Raw genomic sequence first — 20552 nt, 5'->3', positions numbered from 1 at the left:
AATTCAAAACAGAAAATTGTATTATTAATAATACATAGTGAAGAATTTATGGAAACAACACACACACATGTTGGGATAATTACTTTACTTAACATTAATGAAGTAACAATCGACATTTCACCCTCTGTATTGAGGTCATCATCAGGAAAACATACATATGTACAAGATACAAAAAGTAAGATGAATTGTTAATTATAAATGTTAATTATTTATCCTAGCCTGACTTCTGGTGAGTTAAAAAAAAGAAAAAAAAACAGAACTACATTAAACAATTTCTAAAGCCATCCTTTTGTATTGGGATTTCTTCTGTCTGTGGGTTGTTCTGGTTGCTATATAGTTGAAGATGGGTTCTCTACATTCATGAAATAATTAATCTATCATTTTTGTTCAGATTTGGATGATGTTTCAGCATTTCACAAGCTTCTCTGAATTTTCTTTCGAACCAGATTTTGGTGCAGCACAGGGACTTAATACCTTTCAAGTCAATTCAGCAGCACATTTGGAGTGCATGATCTAATAGGCCTGTTTTACCATAGCAGAGATATTTAATGTGACATTGGTGTTCATCTTTTCTGATTGGTATGCGTCCTGTATCCCTTATGTAAGATAGGTTACAGGTACATGGAATTTTGTAAACCCCTAGGTGGGCAAGGTATGGAAGAGGATCTTTGGAGAAGCTAAGTAAATATCTTAATTCTGTGGGACTGAAGGTTTTCTTAATGTTGTATTTAAGTAGCGTTCTATCTATTTTATCCAAAATGATCCTAATGTAGGGTATGGCTATAGCATTCTGTAATTTTTTTTGCTTTTAATGGCATTTTTATGGAGAATCATGTGAACTGTTTTTTTTATTGTAGTCATTTTTTTTTTTTTTACAAATGTTTGGTTAATAATTTCAAATTCTTGGTTCAGAGCTTGTTCGTTGGAGCAAATTGTTAGGGCTCTGTGTGTGCTGATGACTCCTAATTTTTGTATTGGATGGTGGTATGAAGTTTTATGTATGTATTGGCCTGTATATGTAGGTTTGCAGTAGAAAGTGAAGGAAAGGCAGTCTCTGGGAAGACATGTGATGTGTGTCTAGAAAAAGGAAGAGTGTTGTTGTTTTGATTTCGATGGTGAATTGGATACATTTGGGTTGTTTGTTCAGGTGGCTTAGGAATGTATTTAATGTTTTGTAGGGCCAAATGGCAAAAATATCATCAACACATCTGAACCAGACTTTGGGATTTAGGCTGATCGAATCTAGAGCTCTTTGCTCGAAGTCTTCCATGTAAAAGTTAGCTATTTTGGTTGTGGGGGGGGAGTGGTGAGCCCATGGCCATACTTTCTCTTTATAGGTAAAAATTATTTTGCCAAACGAAATACCCGAAGCAGAGTACATGGGCAAAGAGGGCCATGATATCTGGCAGAAATATGTTTTGTAAGAGAAGAATAGTATCATAGAATAGAATAGAAGATAAGGGGAAAAGAAGAATAGATGGAAGTGGCAGAAAGATAGGAAAATAAAGTGTGGAAATTGGAAGAGTAAGGTCCAAGGAATAAGTTTAAAGAAAAGGTATTGGAAGGAATGAAGTTACCAGAGGATGTGGAAGAATGGTGGGATATAAATAGTCGGAATATTAGAAAAATTGGAGAAGAGGTGCTTGGTGTAACATCAGGAAAGGGGTTGCCCAAGGATAAGGAGGCTTGGTGGTGGAATGAGGAGGTGCATTTGGAGATCAGGGAAAAGAAAGAGGCAAAGAAAAATTGGGACATGACTGGAATCAGAGCCAACAAGGAGGCATATAGATTAGTGAAGAAAAGTGCAAAGAGAGTCGTGGCAAGGGCGAAGGTGAGGGCAGTTGAAGAGGTTTAAGAAGTACTGGAGAAAAACTGTGAAGCTAAGTCGTTGAGAATAGCAAAAGGTAGAGATAAGACCTCGAAAGACATAACATCAGTTAAGCAGATAAAGGATGCCACAGAAGTAGTACTACAAGAGGACAAAATCAGAGGAAGATGGGAAGAATATTTTCGTAATCTACTAAATGAAGAGAATCCAAGAGAGAGGTGCGAGGATGGAGAGGCAAATGAAGGATCAGTGCAGGACATAAGCAGAAAAGAAGTGTACTGGGCACTGAGAAAGCCGAAGAATGGAAAAGCTGTGGGAGCGGACCAGATACCTGGAGAAGTGCGGAGAAGCTTGGGCAGCGAGGGCGTAGACATGGTATGGGATCTGATGAGGAAAAGAGCCCAACAGGAAATGATACCAGAGGAATGGAGAAAAAGCATTCTCGTCCAATTCTACAAGAGAAAAGGAGATGTTCAAGATTGTGGCAACTATAGGGGGATCAAATTGATGTCACACATGTTGAAGATATGGAAAAGAGTAATTGAAGGAAGGATACGATGGGAAACAAAAATCGGTGAGGAGCAGTTTGGATTTATGCCAGGAAGAGGGACAACGGATGCAATATTTGCGCTAAGGCAATTGATGGAGAAAGGGAAATGCAGGCGGAGCTACATATGGTGTTTATAGACCTGGAAAAGGCTTAAGAGAGTGGCCAGACAGGAGGTATGGAGGTGTATGAGGAAGAATGGGGTGTCGAAAAAGTACGTGAGGTTGGTGAAGGAGATGTATGAGGAAGCAAAAACTCAGGTCAAGTCTAGTGTCGGCATGACAGAGGGGTTCCCCCATTGTCGTAGGGCTCTATCAGGGATCAACTCTGAGCCCCTACCTCTTTGATCTGGTCATGGATGTACTAGTGGAGGACATCAAGGAGGTGGCACCAGGGAGCATGATGTTTGTCGATATTGTTCTCTGCAAATCATCCCAAGAGACGCTTGAAAAGACCTTGGAAGAGTGGAGAGAGGTATTGGAGGAGAGAGGCATGAAAATTAACCGGCTAAAGACCGAATATATATCAACAGGGAGTGATGAGGATATGATCATACGACTCCAAGGTGAAAGGTTAACTTCAGGGAAGAAATTCAAGTACTTTGGGTCAGTCGTCGAGAGGAATGGTGACCTAGATGAGGAAATACAGCATCGAATAACATGCAGCTGAATGAACTGGAGGAAGATGAGCGGGGTCCTGTGTGACAAGAGAGAGTGAGTTGTAAGATGAAAGGAAAGCTGTATAAGATGGTGGTGAGGCTGGCAATGCTCCATGGCATGGAGACATGGCCTATAACAAAAGCACAGGAGAGGAAGATGGAGGTGGCGGAGATGCGGATGTTAAGATGGATGAATGGTGTGACAAAGAAGGATAGGATAAGGAATGACTACATCAGAGGGACGATCAAGGTGGGTCCGATCGGTAAGAAGGTACAAGAAAGCAGGCTGAGGAGGTTCGGTCATGTAGAGAGGAGTGAGGAGTAAGTTGGTAAACAAGTGGAGTGTATGGAGGTGGAGGGAAGGAGTAAAAGAGGCAGGCCCAAACTCAGATGGAGGGATAAGGTGGCAGAGGATCTTAGGGAGAAAGGATGGAGTCAGGAAGATGCCCTGGACCAGAGAATCTGGAAGAAGAAGATTAAAGATGTGAACGCTGACCCTGTTTAAACGGGATAAGGCATAGTGAAAGAAGAAGAGACGAACAGTATCACTGATCAGGACATTAGTGAAAAGGGCAGTTATGTCAAAGCAGACTAATAAATCTTCGTCATTGAGTGTGATGTTTCTAATCTTGTTTATGAAGTGTTGTGTACTTTTTTTTTTTTTTTTTTTTATGTAGGAGTGGGAAATGACCTACCAACATCTTCAGTGTGGCCACAAATTTCGTGGCTAGGTGATAATTAGGGCTGTCGATTCCTTCAACTTGAAGTGGTGTGTTTGTTTTGTGTATTTTTGGCAGTCTGTAAATTCGGGGAGTGAGGCATAGTGTTGTATTAGTTTTTTGGTTGTTTTCTCTGGCCTGGAAAAATTGACTGGAAAGGCACTCTGCACTGCACCAAAACCTGGTTTGAAAGAAAATTCAAAGAAGCTTGTGAAATGCCAAAACATCATCCAAATCTGAACAAAAATGACCGATTAATTATTCCAAGAATATGGGGCACCCATCTTCAACCCACATAGCAACCAGAACAACCCCAGACAGAAGAAATCCCAATATGAAAGGACTTTAGAAATGGTTTAATGTAATTCCGTTTTTTCCCATCACCAGAGGTCAGGCTAGGATAAATAATTAACAAACATTTAGATTCATCTTACTTTTGTATAGTGCAGCGTCATGTGTAGCTTGTATCTTGTACATATGTATGTTTTCCTGATGACCTCAATTCAGAGGGTGAAATGTTGATTGTTACTTGTTTAATGTTAAGTAATTATTCTAACACATGTGTTGTGTCTCCATAAAATCTTCACTATGAATGCTGACCACTGTGTAACCTTAAAAGAAAGAATAAAAAATAAATGTCCACTTGCATCAACCTGGAAAAAATACACAGTTTCCTGAAAATAAGTGCATGAATTTTTTTCTTCACAGACTGATAAATCAATTAATACATCATGTAATTAAACATATTTGATTCCCAACTGTCAGTTATAAGGGCTAAAATTAGCCATAGCATTAAGTATAAGCTGACCAGATCCATAAATAAACAGGTGGCAATGAAATATTAGGTAACCACTGTAGAGCACATCGATGCTAACATCTGATGGGTTAGATGAATATGTCCTGGTGAGCCAGAACAAAATATTTCAAGCCCTGCATGTATCCACAGTTAATATTCACTAGCTGATTTTGGGTGATTGAAGCTTTTACCTAACATCACAAATGGATAAACCACTAATACGATATCTGTTATGATACCTCTTACCAAGTCTATAATCCTTCATATGCCACTGACTACACAGTTGTACAGTTGACTCTGCATGTGCAGTGACCTTTCAATTATTTGTCCCTCAAATGAACGAATGCTCAATTAACCAACTCTTGAATGGGTTATGGTATTAGTGTGTCAAATGAATTCTGGTAAAATGACATGTAATTTTATCTTCAGTTATCTAACCCTTCAATTATGCCAGCAAATTGCTCTCGCGGTTGTATAACTGAAGGATTAGTGCAATCTGTCTTCCACAGAAGTATAGGCCATGTGAGGAATAAATGTTATATTTCATTTCAGCTATATTACTATAGTTTATTCAGGACATTTTACTGTCATTAGAAATGAGATATATAACAAATATATGAATCCATGAGGAACAGAATCATAAACCAAGAAGTGGAGCTTCTTTTCGCTTTTCCATTAAGAAGATAACTATCTTTCTTCAAATACTCAGCCACATCTTTCCTATCCAGGTATCTAAAAGTATACAACACATGCAGCTCTACTCTAAGAAATAAGAACATTCTGATGACATCAAAGGGAAGGAATATGAAAAAAGATAATTTAAAAGACAGTAAAACAGAAGTGGCAAATTATGTCATGTAAACTTTCATCATGAAGTGGGAAGAGGAGGCAAGGGAAAAGAAAAAAAAAACCTTACACAAAAATAGATTCAAGAGTCAGATTAATCAGCAAATTGGCCACATAGCTTAAAACGTAATTACCAGAAGCTATCAATAATTTGAAGGGCCATACTGTTCTGTCTCAGTAGAACCTGACCAATCCAACAATGAAGCCTAACGAACAGGAATGCCTAGGGAGTAGATCCATATGCTACATTTCCAGTTGACGGAAGGCTGTGTATATAATGCTTTGTCTGAGTAGTGTCATCTTTCAGAATGCTGATAATGTCCATATAACCCAGATGAATCACTAGATTTAATTAAGTACTGTTTATTTTAAATCCACCAATGCTGCATTTGGCTGCTCACTGAACTTTATACTTCAATTTGTATTTGATTAATATGGATCTCACAGAAAACTGGGTAGCATGTGCAAATAGATATGGGATACAAATGAATATGCGAAGGAACGAAGATGGAGGCACTGACATGAGGAAATAGTATATTTTCTTGTAGTTGGAAGGATGAATTGGAAGACATAAGAATGGTTACTGCAATGGCTTGACACTAAAAATATTCCTTTTTCAATGAAATCAACTAAGATATACAATCTCCATCCACATTTCCTTGTATAATTATTTTGCTGTTTTATAGTTAAAGATGCCACATGTTTTCTTTAAAAATGTCCTCATTTATCAAATTGCTAACCAAAAATGTTTGGCAGTATTAGTTTTATAAATAAAGATGCCCAGAAATTATATTCTTGATTTAATCCTTGCCTTATCACATGCCTTATATTAAATTTAGTTTAATCCTTTATCCAAGTGTAAGCAAACATAAGGTTTGCACCTGAAGTATCCTCAGGACTGAGGCAACTCTTAGTAAAGGTGGACCAAGCTCTCATCACTCCTTGTCTCAGTATCTCCCATAATGCAAAGCACATCTCCTTGCAGATGTGCTTTGAAGGGCCATACTGTTCTGTCCCAGTAGAACTTGACCAATCCAACAATGAAGCCTAACAAAGATGAATGCCTAGGGAGTAGATCCATCCATATGCTACATTTCCGGTTGAGGGAAGGCTGTGCATCTCCTTGCAGAGATGTGTTTTGCATTATGGAAGATATTGAGACAAGGAGTGATGAGAGCTTGGTCCACCTTTATTCTGTCCCAGTAGAACCTGACCAATCCAACAATGAAGCCTAACAAACAGGAATGCTTGGGAGTAGAGCCATCCATATGCTACATTTCCGGTTGACGGAAGGTTGTGCATCTCCTTGCGGAGATGTGCTTTGCATTATGGGAGATACTGAGAAAGAGTGATGAGAGCTTGGGCCACCTTTACTATGAGTTGCCTCAGTCCTGAAGATACTTCAGGCACAAACTTTGTTTGCTTACACTTGGATAAAGGATTAAACTAAATTTATTATAGTCTAACCAAGTCAAAAATAAACTTCCAATCACTTGCCTTAGTATCCCATAATGCAAAGCACATATCCTTACAGACATGTATAATGCTATGCATTATGGGAAAGGTCACTACCAAGACTGGATTCAACCTTTATTGAGGTCTCATCAGTGGGAGCTAGACCCAGAAGTGATACGAAAGCTGAAGTAACGCAGAAGTCATATTTCCATATATGAGTAGCCAAAAGATGTGACAGTCCTGAAAGGTTGTCCAGTCCTGAAATTACATCAGGCATAAACTTTGTTTGCTTACACTTGGATAAAGGATTAAAACCAAGAATATAATTCCTTGGTATCTTTAATTTATAGTATAACCAAGTGGAAAGACTTCAAACATCTATCTCTAATCCAGAGTATTTTAATAATAAGTTGTGAAACCTCTTTAGCTACTCATATATGGAAATACGAGTTCTGCATTACTTCAACCTTGGTATCACTTCTGGGTCTGGCTCCCTCTGATGAGACCTCAATAAAGGTTGAATCCAGTCTGGGTAGTGACCTTTCCCATAATGCATAGCATTATACATGTCTGTAAGGATATGTGCTTTGCATTATGGGATACTAAGGCAAGTGATGTGAAGTTATTAGCCTCTATATACAAGTTGCCCAGTCCAGAAATTACTTCAGGCACAAACTTTGTTTGCTTACACTTGGATAAAAGATCAAACAAAGAATATAGTTTCTTGGCATCTTTAATTTACAGTACAACCAAGTGGAAAAACTTCCAATAAGTATCAATTTTGTCTGCATTATGATTGCAACTATATATATGTTAAAGATACCAAGCTATTTTAAATATGAACCTGGTTTTTTTTTTACTTCATTTCTCAAGTAAGCAAACAGACAAGTCATTCAAGTTTGCGCCTGCAAGTGTTGCAAGTCTAGCTGACCCTGCATGTAGCGCAAGTCAAGGCAACTCTCTACATATATATATATATATATATATATATATATATATATATAAAATCTTTTTTTTTTTTTTAAATAAAGGAGGGGGGAGACAGGTTGTGCAATAATTTTTCTCACAAAATTAATATGCTACTATATTCAGTACAAACAGTACTATAAATTTTCATAAATCCAAAGACATACTTGCCCAGAGGATTAACACTAGCATCAATAATGTTAAGGCACTTGCATCCTTTGATGTTGTCAGGGATTTCCAGTATTCCTAATAAATAAATAAATATGCAAAGCATGAGTAACGCTGATAATCTGCTTTTCAAATTTGATGCTCAAATAGCTAATAGCAAGGATAGCGAAATGAATGTTCCTGTTTGCTATCCACTTCTTACCTCTCTCTTTAAACTTACTTAATCTGAGATAGAGTAACATACACATTATTATTATTAGATGACACCTCCAAAGGGTACAAAGACTCATTGAGGAAGGGTACCTGCTCTACAACTCTACGTCTCCACTTCTCAATACACCAACTACAGAGAACTGCATCATCTACACCAATGCCATTTACTGTCCACCACCACTAGTATTTTCACAATCACAAGTATTCATGCCCACAGTGGGATTTGAACCTGCTCTGCAGCTGTTTGGCTGCCAAGCGGATATGCTAACCACTCAACCACACACACATTATGGTAGCTTGTGGAAGGTGGTAGTTAGAATTACTGAGAAAATGAAACAGAAGAAGACAACAGAAGTAAACAGATATTAGGATAAGAATTAATCTTAACAAATTCTGGATCTCATGGAAAGGATCTGCTTCAATCACATCAAAAACAATTTATTCTCTCCTACATTTAGCCACTAACAGGTATTGAAAAATCAATCTTTAAAACCTCACCACAATGACATTACCAAGGTTTAAAACCTTATCAAAATCTTGAATGCTTTATTTCTGCTACTGTTCAGATAATAGCATTACTGAATTATCAACTTACCTGTTAAGATAGCTCTGAAGATTCCCCTGCTCTAATTCCATAAACTCTATCCATTCTTTAATGCTCTCTCCATAGTTACCATATAATCCTTTTGCTTATACTATCATTATTCTGCTTTCTGTTTCCTTAATCAAAACCATCACCTGCCTCCAGGCTAAGCATTTCATGAGTTATACACCTCATATGTGATGTTTAATCTGTACCTCAGATTAAACAGCACATAAAAGTTGAAAGTAATTGTTGTGAACCTTCCCAGGTGTAATTTACAAATTTAAGTTTGCAATATATCCTGTACTACAAGAAGTACACTTGTAAGATTTCTAATATGGGAAAAAAAAAAAAGTTACTTTTAAAAGATTTATGCCTCACTGATTCTCATCTAAGTTTACTGGCATGAAATAGCACAGTAACATAAAACATGTTTAATAGTCACAATATTTTGTCTCTATCACAGAGAGAGATCACCTGGAATACAAAATAAAAACTGTAATAAACACACATACAAAATAAATAAATAAGAGGAAGATGGTAGAATAGAAGCCAATAGTTCTAAAGGAAGTGTCCTCTATGTGGGTACTGGTAGCTAGACTTAGCTACTAAGCTGAAAGTCAAAGAAATACTGTCAGAAGTTTTCCACACTATATTTATGTCGATTTAGTTTTTTTTTTTTTTTTTTTTTTTTGCATTAAAGTTTTATTTTTTTTAAATTTAATTCTGTTTAAGGTATGATCAACTGACTACAGTTGTGGTAGATTTTTTTTAATTTCTTCAACGGCAGATCTTTCATTTTCACCATACGGTGCAAGAACAATACACGTTATAGATACCTGAAACAGAAGGAAGAGAGATGATCCTTAGGAGAGGGACATAACAACAAGCAGCTTCATATGAGGTTTGAAAACAGTGCTGAATTATATTTAAGTTCTGGCCATATATATATATATATATATATATATATATCATCATGAAGGTCTAAAATGAAGGTCAGGAATTTCATCATCATGAAATTCCTGACATGTACACTCAAGGGAAGTACAGGGTATTATGACAGTACTACATGAAGAACTTCCATCATTACTAACTTCTCAACAATTTTCCTCCAAATCTATCTTTCATCTGTCAAGACTCCAACATTATTAGATCTTATATTTCTGTCTTTTAAGCCATTTTTTACTGCATCAATCCACTATTTTTTAATGTCCTGCACAAGTGGGAAAACATCACTATCAACAATAACATAGTCAATGAGATTTTTCTTATTCCTTGCCTCTTCCCTCCATGTGAATTTGTGCACATTTTTATGTTGGAACATTGTGTTAGTAATAACCAGTCCATGTCCTGAGCAGAAATCCAAAAGGTATTTGCCATTATTATTAGCTTTGCTCTTTTCTCCAAATTTTCCCAAAATATTTTTGTATGCCTGACAATAAGTTTATACTCTGCTATTCGGATCCCCAACAAGGACCAACTTTTCCTTTTTCATTGTTCAGTTGCTTTCTCTAAAGCCTCAAAAAATTCCTTCACTTCTACCTTAGTAGAATCGTCTGAGGGACCATTGCTAAGTCTCATTGTCCAGTTCCTCAATCTCATATTTGCCCACATCACTCTACTTGAGACTGTCTGCCATTCAAGAATTAGCCTTGTATTTAGGCCTGAATATAATATTTTGTATTTATTGCTGAGAAAGACCTACCAGTTTTTGTCTTTTTTGTTTCAGTCATCCCTATTATGTCGATCTGGTACTTATCCAATTCCTCAGCTAGTTCCATTTCTTTGCCATTCGGGCTTCTTATGTTGATAGTACCGATGTTGAACTCCGGTAATGTTGAGTTGGGGTAAGTTTTAGGATTTGTTCCAGTAGCTGACATTTCACTGTTTGCCCTGGTTCCCTGGCGAAAACAACGGGGCCTTGTTTAACCGGGCGATGCCCCACCCAGCATGAAATTCTGTCATGTTATACCATCATTTGAAATTTTAGTTTAAGCCAATAAGAATACAATTTGGTCGGCTAAATACCAAATTGCCAGCCAATCCTCGTCCATTCAGTATCCAGATAGAGACCTAACAGGATGCACCACGAGAAGGCGAGGATTGAACATTAGGTCAGAAGCCCTGGTCAGTTCTCTGCATTCCTTTGAAGGCTACGTGGAGGTCTCCTCTCAGTTATATAGCTTTCATCCTTTGGTAATTGACAGCTTTTAAATGTATTATTTATTCTACATTTTCTTCAGAAATATCACAAGCATATCTTTCAGCTAAACTTTTAGCAACTCTTTTCTCAATTCACTATTGTCGATATTCTGATAATTCTACAACAATCCAAATGAATTGCAGAGTTCATTTACTACTTCATAACTCCAAGTTAAGTTTTCGATAACACTGTCTAAAATTTTATAACGCTACTTTTAAAAGCATTCTTCAATAATATTATATATTCTTGGCTGATATCACTTCAATTATGACCTGTAAATTTTTTCCAATTTTGCATTTTTTTCCCCTCAAAACATTAAATATATTCCCAAAAGCAGCTACAAGCTTGCTTTCAGTAAATATATCACTTCATTTTTCTCTAAGTTCTTAAATCCAAAATTACACTTTTCAAGTTTTGTTCTGCCACATCAATTGTTACATTTATTTCTTGCAAAATTGTTTCTATAATGTATTGCAACCAACACTTTAAATCGGACATTAATCATAATTACACACCTAAAGGAATTAATTGTGTTAAAATTCCATTCAAATCTGACCTAGTTTCTATACTTAAGACAAAAGTGTGTCAATTGCTTTTTTTTTTTTTATCTCAGGTAAATGATTTGCAAATGGCTTTATTGTACCCATTCTTACAGACCAATGCGAGTCTGATAAATTGTGCAAAGAACTGTTGATATTCTGTTTTAAAATTTCCCATCTTTAGGGATTTGAACTAAGTGTTATGTTTTTTTTTTGCAGTTCCAAAAAAATGTAATTGCTTCAACGCAAGATTTAGCAACCCGAATGCCATAAAGATTTAATAAATGGCAGATACATGGAGAATAGACAGCCAAACAATTTTTTTCCCCTAGCTCCTTAGCACCTTTATGTGCACCACTCATATTGCTGCCGTTATCATATCCTTGGCCAAGATAATCAGTTATTGGAATTTTGTATTTTTCAAGGATATTCAATATTAAATTTGTGATAAAAAGAAATGAGAAAGGATTGTAGTCTACAAATTCTAAAAAAAGTTCAAGTTCATACTTACTAAGTTCATTTATGTGCACAATATGAATACATTTTGTTCTATGTGAGCCAAAATGAAAGGTGCACCAACTACTATTGAATAATATTTTGTCCCTGCTCTTTCTTTAAGAATTGCTTTTGTTACAGATTTTGCACATGCACTTGTATTTGGTTATGAGATTATTTTATGTTATCCAAATGTTTTCTCATTAGAGTCATAGTGATTTAAAAGTTCCTAAAAAAGTTTCCATTTCTGGAATCACTCATCAAAGGGTTTTTCCTTGAAATGCTAAACCTCTTTTGCTCAAAAACAAAGTTACATTTAAAACCCTATGTAAAACTACTTCCATTGGCTTTTAATGACTTGATAGCTGCTAGTTCTGTTTTGGTGAGATTGCTATGTATGACTTTCATATTAGTCAAAGCATTACAAGTTTCTAAAAGAATTTTTCAGCTATATTACCTAGCAAAAATTTAATGACTCTTTCAATGCAGTATATAGCATCCAGTTATTAACAGTTCTAGGTGCTAACTGAAAATTTTATGCCTTTATTAAATAGACAAAGTTCACTGTTATTTAGAGTGTGGCTAGAAAGGCTGCTCACATTGCTGTTACTTAGCTGTGGTTGGTCACTCCTCATCTCATTGGCAGAGTGACATCTCTTTACCCGCATAGTACATTCTGGTTACTTCAAGCGGGAAAATAATTTTTAGCCATTAAAAGAAGGCGGGCTCTTCATGACCCCCCCCATTGCTAATTTACATATGGAAACTTTTGAGCAATGTACCCTAGAATCCTTGACCATCTACAGTTTGGTTTAGATATGCTGACGATCTTCTCATTATCTGACCACACAACTGGTGAACCTTTCTCAGCCACCTGAACAAACAACATGAGTGTACACAATTTACCACTGGAACTGAAAATCAAAACTCACTTCCTTTCCTTGATACTCTAGTCAAATCTTCTCTCAGACAGTCTTTTACTGCCTTACTTCAAGCCTACACATATCGGCCAACATATAACATTACCTGGAAAAATTATGAAGAACAAACAGCCATGATGCCCATCTCAATAAGGTGTAGGACTATTTGCTGCAGTGACTGTAGGATTGCTACAGTCATTGCAGCAAAAGGTCCTACATCTTATTAAGCTGGACATCATGATAGCATACAAGCATATGATAGCGATCAATGGAAATTTTGGACCATTCTTCCTGCAGGCATGCAATGAGGTCCTGGTCTGTTGTGAGACAGATGTATCTTTACCTCACCTAGCACTCAAGTTCATCCCACAGATGGTTATAATAGGGGTGAGATCAGGGCTCTGTGGAGGACAAGGGCTCTGTGGAGTCAAGTGTTATGATGTTCATGTCCATATACCACACAGTTCCAGCAGCAGCTTTATGACACAATGCATTCCCTTGCTGAAAGAAACAATAGACAGTTCCATAGAAATGCCACAAAGTAAATTCCCAGAATGCTCAGATACCTCTAGTAGTTCAATGTTCAATGTCCACAAACAGAAGTCCAAGGCCAAACCAAGAAAAACAGAACCATACCTTCACACTACCACCTCCTAGTTTCATAGCTATGCACTCTGGTAAGAGATGTTCATTGGTCATCCACCACCCCCGTCCATCTGCTTGGTAGAGGGCAACATGATTCCTTACTCCATAGCACATATCCTTTGGCACCCTATGGTCACATTCGGTGAATGTAGTGGGTCATCCACTGAGGGCAGCACTTGAAGTTGACTCCGTGTGCTTCCATCTCAGTATGGTATCACTAACTGTTGACTTGGGATGGCTCGATTTGTCAACAATTCGACAAACATAAGCCTGAAACATGACATCCTATCACAATGCATCTTTCAACCACCATCAGCTCCTTTCTTGCAGCCATTGTACCTGGACACAGTTGCACTGTTGGGAGCATCATATTCCTCCAATTTATACAATTTACGTGTCACTCATTACATGGCATTATGCACCTTGTCTATGGGGATGTCTGCTGACTTCTTTCCAAGCAGTGCAGATGTTAACTCTTACCACCACTCATCACAAAACCTTCGTCATTAACACCCTCAAAGGCAGGACTATAACAATTTGCTCTAATGAGCAAATGCATTTAAACAAGAATTACAAATTATTAGGAATACATTTATAAACAATGGCTATAGCAAAAATATCAATTTTTCATAAAACTTAACCAAAAAATGCAAATAATGTAGATTACAAAACTATAGCCATACACTATAGTTTTGTAATCCTAAGCATTATCAGATAAAAGCATTATCTGATATTTATTTTATCTGATAATCCTAAAGCATTATCAGATAAAATAAATAGAATTCTGCACTATTATAATCTAAATGCTACTTCTAAACCACCTATAAAATTAAAAATCGTATTCAACTTCTCCAAAGATGTACTTCCTCTTTGGCCAACTCTGGGGTATTCCAAATCCATTGGCACCTGCAACTTACTTTATACTGGCAAAACTGGACACAATTACAATTTATAAAAAAAGAACACAAATGATACAAAATTTAACAATTTTGGTAAAGCATGACTCTGGGATCATGCTATTAACACTACACCAAATTGATTGAAAAGGTACCTGTTCCTTAGATCATACAAAAGCCTAGTATTAATGCAAATTCAAGGTGATTCAACTAACCCAATGTAAACAATCTCATTGTTTACATTGGGAGCATAATAATGGTGGCATAAAAATTCCAAGAATTGACATGGCACACATTCAGCCCACATAAGTTCTTTCAAGTTCGCTAACAAACCCTTACTTTAGGACTAAGCAATAATTTCAGACCTTACTGGCCACCATATATACTGATATTTTTCTAATTATCTGCGAGTAACTGTTTGAGAGCAATACGATGTCTATCTTTGAAGGTTACATGGTGGTCAGCATTCATTGTGGACAATTTATGGAAGCAAAAACACAAAACACACAAAAGTAATTACTAGAGCATACGTGCTCTAGTAATTACTTTTAATTATGGAAATAACACTCAATGTTTTGAACTCCGTATCGAAGTTATTCATCATCAGGAAAACATACATATACACAGGGGTATTAGTTTGTATTCATAGAGAACACAAACTACATGGGATTACACAAAAAAGTAAGATAAATATAAATGCTTTGTTCATCGTTTACCCTAGATTGACCTCTCATGAAAAAATAAAATAAAAATAAATGCACAAATATAAATTAAGAAAAAAATAAATCATATATATATATAGAGAGAGAGATTTTTTTTCTTAATTTAAAAAAGTTTTATAGTAGAACTACATTATTGGCCTTAATTAAAAAAAAAAAAAGGCACAACATGGAATAGTGGCAGACCACAACATTCTCTGGTCTATTTAAGAATGTTAGAACATGTTACTAAATTGTTTAAACTTGACAATTTAATGGAAGAGATGCTAAATATGAATACAGTTTGCTGCCATTCTACTTGGTGTTTTGTTTCTGTTGTATATGCTGCCATTCAAAAAACCAGGTTCCTATAAGATCAGTTGCAATTTTGGTCTACACTATATAGGACAGACTGGAAGATCTGGTGAGATACACTGATCAGCATATATCACCAGATGTGTGATGACTGTTTTGGAGCACAGAGGTGGAAGGTATGAAAGAGGACAAGAAGCTGGTTCACTATGTTTGGAGCTGGAGAGTGAATAGATGTTGGCCACTAGCTACTCGTATTTATGGGTTAGAGGGAAAGAGGAGAAATGAAGTTAGCCATTTCAGCAAAAACTGCACATATAAACAACAGCAGAAAGGGCACAAAGCAGAAACATCGAGTCTATATCTTGAACTCTCTCCAATATAGAGACTCAATGTTTCTGCTTTGTGCCCAAGAAGGGTTGCCAATTAACAACATCACTTACTTCTGGATAGCATTAAGGATTTTTGGTACACCACCCCCATTTGGGGAAAAAAGGGGGAATGACAATATTACACCACTGAAATTTAAAACTCCTGCAATCATAGTCAAAATCATCACATTAATGAGAAGATTGATTCTGCCACCAATAATAAATGTACATTTCCATTAAGAGTGAAATGCTCGACACTATATGTTTGCACAATACGATGCTAATGTTCAGATATGATAAGAACAGCTAATGGAAACGTGAAACAGAACAGCTGGAGAGAAGAGCAAGAAAAATATACAGAAAAGAGATTGAACAATAATTTTATAAACTATAAATATAACATACATTAGCTTTCATTTCAGACAAATTATGGAGATTACAACCGTGTTAGAAATATTACTTTAATTTCCAGACGTTTCAGCTTCATATTAAGGTCATCATCTGGAGTACACATATCTATACAGAGAGAAGCTACATTACATTTCACACGGTATGCCAAAGAGACAATGATTTGATCAATAGTTATTCTACTGGCCTGACCTCTAGCAGAAAAAATAAATAAATAAAATAAATAGATAAAAATAAAAAAAAACTATATCAAAGCTATATTCCATTTATGACAACATCAGCGAACAATTTAATATGGATAATTTTATTACAGCAAAAGTGAGTGATGTCCTAATTTAACATGAGAGTTGTTAGAGTTAAGATCCTGGATTACCTACCCACAGTCCAATTTATAATTAACTCTTAGGCAGAAAGGTTATGTGTGTAGAATATGTGCCTTTCATATTCTTGGGATTTTTAGACCATTATTATTGTTAAGATTAGGGCGGTTGATAAGAATTTCACAGGCCTTCTTAAATTTAAGTTCATACCATGTTTTGGTGTGGTGTAAACAGCAGGTGCCTTTCCAGTCAATTCTATGTACAGTATTCAGGGCATGATCAGAAAGGCTGGACCTCAAAAAAGAATATTACATGGATAATAAGACCAGAACAGACCGATATGGTCTATATCCATAATTAGCGTTATGATGATTAATTTTAATGTGCCGTTCATATTTCTTTTTTTGGATAGGAATTGTGCATCCTGTTTTTGTGTGTTCCTATCTGAAAAAAGGAACATAAACGGCACATTAAATTTAATAACTATGGTAGGAAGAACAATATTCCTGATATAGGTGTTGTGATTTGTTTCTTTTGTGTATATATAGGCTAATCAAAGACAAACTGATAAAAAAAAGTGAAGTGTTATTTATTTTTAATCTCAATCCCTATATTAGAAGTGTTCCAATTAAACTATAATGCAATAAGTTCAAAGACCAATGTGTATTATTTTCTATTTTCTTTATTATGCTTTTGATGTTAAATGTAATAATACTGTTTTCAGTATGGTAAAAATTTGGAGTGAACATATAACTTACCAGTATTTCATTTCAAAGACACTTTATGCATGAATCATGCATTTTAAAAAGCCTTAGAAACACCACTGACACTACTTATTAATTCCTCAGATTTTCTCTTAGACTGCTATATCCCGTCATTTTACTCACATAAGCAGGCTGCCAGTTTCATCATCAACTGAAAGTCTAACTTATTTCCTACTTTCACCAGTCTGTGTTGTGCACCACACTTCACTTTCATTTGACAAATGGGAGGAGTTTTGCTTATGAAGCCTCAGCATTAGAAATGTTGCTGATAGCAGAATGTGCTGTACTTGTTTCAAGTCATATTCAAATCATTTTCAAGTATCAGAGATTTGGTGTTGATAAAAACATAATCCACTAATATGCAACTAAATTATTTAAATAAAAAAAGCTTTAATTAAAAAGTAATTTCTCAGTATTTCTTCATACTTTAAAATTAAACATTATGAATGAAATTTTGTTCTGCTACAGTATTTTCTGCAGTAAAATAAGACAAATCTGTTTGAAGCTAGTATATTTTTTTTAACACATTTACAATTCTAGGCTGTAATAATTTACAGCTGGCATTTGTGCGATATAAAATTTGAGTAGTGGGAGATGGGAAAGTCTTGCTATTAAAAATGTTTTGCTGATGCATCTCAAAGCCAAGGTAATTTAGACAGATTTAATTTTAACAAAATTACTACATACATTGCCTGCAAAAATACTGTATCAACAACAAGAGTGGAGGAATAATAGTGGCCAATTTGGCAGAGCACTGTCCATGAAAGTATCTGTAGAAGAGGTGCAAAGTGGAAACTGCACATCTGTGAGAAAGAGATTGAAGTAGGTATGTGAGAGGGGGATCATTAATTACCCAGACTGCCTTCTTCTGGATAGAATTGAGCAAACTTAGGGAGGATTTTGGTGCTTCACTTCAAATATGAAACAACATTCCATGGCTGGGGAGATTTGGGCTTTGTATAGAGTTAGCAGCTCTAGCTGCTAACTCTATACAAAGCCCAAATATATATAGCAGCTATGAAGTAGTGTCTTGTGCAAAAAAAGTAAACCTAGTTTTTTGGTAGCTGCAGAAGCTATAGTAATGTGGTTGTGCCAGGAAAGATAGGAGGCGTAGGTCATTCTGAGTAGAGAAATCTGCCCATGTTTGGATATCTCAGTATTAATGAAGGTAAGGGGAGGGATGCGAGTACTTTCTTGTGAGAGATCAGACAGGACTGAGTTGTGATAGCATTGAAGTTTACAAAGTTGTCCTTGCACTAAATGGGATATAGCTAGGAGATATTAGTTCAGGTCGCTGGGTATGGCAGATCTTGAGGATTCTAAGACTTCAGTACTGCAAGGTTTGTCAAATGAAAAGCAGGAATGGAGTGTACTGTCATCAGCAAAGCTATGGATAGGATTGGAAGTCTGAGAAAGCAGTTTTTTATATACAAAAAGAAGAGAGTGGGTGAAAGAATAGAACCCTGGAGTACTCCTACATTGATGGTGAAATCTGAGGAAAGTAAACAGTTCACCATGACACCTAGTGAACAACCAGTGAGAAAGTTGGTGATCCTATTACAGAGTTAAGTATGCCTTCCTCACTCCTTGAGTGTCTCCAAATTTCTCCATGGCTTGAGTTCAGTGGTGGGTGGTGAAAGCAAATCAGCTGTAGATTGCAAGTGGCAGAATCCATACTGCTGGTCACTGATTAGTTGGTATGACTAGGTGGTTCAAGAGTTGGTTGATGACAACCTTCATAACTTTAGAGAACAAAAGTGAGAGCAATTGGATGGTACTTTGTTGGTTGACTTTTATCACCTTTCTTTGGGATGGGCTGGATGTGGATAGTGTATATGCAAGTTGAATAGGATAGACTGAAGAGGTGATACAGTATAGGTGTTAGTTCTGGGGCACAATTTTTTAACATAATAGGTAGGATACCATCAGGACCACATGCATCATTTGTGTTCAGGTCATTAAGGATTCTTCAGATTTCTTTTTGTCAGAAGACTATGGGCAATATAAAGGGAGTTGTTTTTGGTAGTGTAGAGGGAACTTTGGCTAAATCATTAATGCAGGAATTTGAAGAGAAGAGTGATGCCAGTAAGTTGGCCTTGTCTTTAGGTGAGGTAACTACAGCTACATTGGGATGCGAGAGTGGTGGAAACCTGGGTGGGCAGAAGTTTCACCCAAATGGGCCTTGACAAGGAACCAAAAAGAGCAACTACCATTTGGGCAGGAAGCAAGTTTGCAGCACTTGGCTCTTTCATCAAAGTCTGGCTTGGACTTGATGATTTTACAATGGTTGCGAGCTGCTGTGCAGGCAGAGTGGGCAGCTGGAGTTTTGGTCTTGAGCAACTCATGGTAAGCAGAGTTTTTCCTTTTACAGAACTGGCACTCTTTATTGATAACCTAGGCTTGGATGGTAGCTGAGAATTTAGAGTGGAATGAAGGATGAAAGCATTCATTCCTGTGAGGATGATTTTGTTATTTGGTCTGAGCAGGTGTTTAAATCAGAAGGACTGAAGCAGTAGTCAGACCATGGGAAGGAGGAAAGAAGTCGCGGAGGCCCCGCCTGTTGTCATCCTTATAGTGACAAAGGACACGAGACTGAAATGGTGGGTGAAAGTTGTTCTGTGGCAAAAGAGACGTATGAGGTTGTGGTCCAAGTTACCAAAAGGAGAACGGACAACCACAGTATACCTGGAAGGGGAGCTTGTCAGGAAGAGGCTGCGTGTGTTGGTAAACTAGAGGGAGTTGTCATGCATTCTGGTAAGAATATTGATGATCTAAGATAGGTCATTGCTGATGGCAAACATTTCGGCATCCATGCCTACTTGGCCAGTGCAACTGGAGAAGGGGAGCCAATGTGAGTTGTGGACATTGAAGTTCCCAAGAAGGATGACAGGTTAAATCGTTAAATCTGGAAACAGACAACAGAATAAGCAAAGCTGATATGGTAGGTAGTCAGCTGAATAAATTTATACAGAATAACAGAAAAATTAGCCAAAATACCAAACTTATACAAGTATATAAGACAGTGCTCAAACCAATTTTAAGTTATGGATCTGAGAGTTGGGTTAGAAATAAAGCACTTGATCAAAAACATGAGGGTTCTGAGAATACTGAGGTAAGTGAATCAATGCTATCAATGGCAGAATCATATTAAAAATGAAGATATTAGAATGGAACTTGACATAACAGTATTCAAGGGTGTATG

The 20552-nt window shown here is 36.6% G+C and overlaps 1 protein-coding gene across 3 annotated transcripts in view; it reads right to left on the bottom strand.

Annotated features, from left to right (window-relative positions):
• LOC150097438 (uncharacterized) overlaps window positions 1–20552 on the bottom strand; it is an 857342-nt gene that overhangs the window by 721673 nt on the left and 115117 nt on the right. For all 3 annotated transcript variants that reach the window (XM_090406999.1, XM_090407000.1, XM_090407001.1), the window contains exon 4: window positions 7983–8061. In XM_090406999.1, coding sequence (XP_090263125.1) covers window positions 7983–8061 — 79 coding nt within the window. The remainder of the gene's footprint in view (window positions 1–7982; window positions 8062–20552) is intronic.

This window comes from Typopeltis vanoorti, chromosome 17 (genome assembly GCF_054136105.1).
Source record: "Typopeltis vanoorti isolate ZY-2024b chromosome 17, IOZ_Tvanoo_1.0, whole genome shotgun sequence".
Classification (NCBI taxonomy): domain Eukaryota; kingdom Metazoa; phylum Arthropoda; class Arachnida; order Uropygi; family Thelyphonidae; genus Typopeltis; species Typopeltis vanoorti.
The sequence above is the reverse complement of the archived record's forward strand: the minus strand, read 5'-3'. Positions and strand labels throughout refer to the sequence as shown.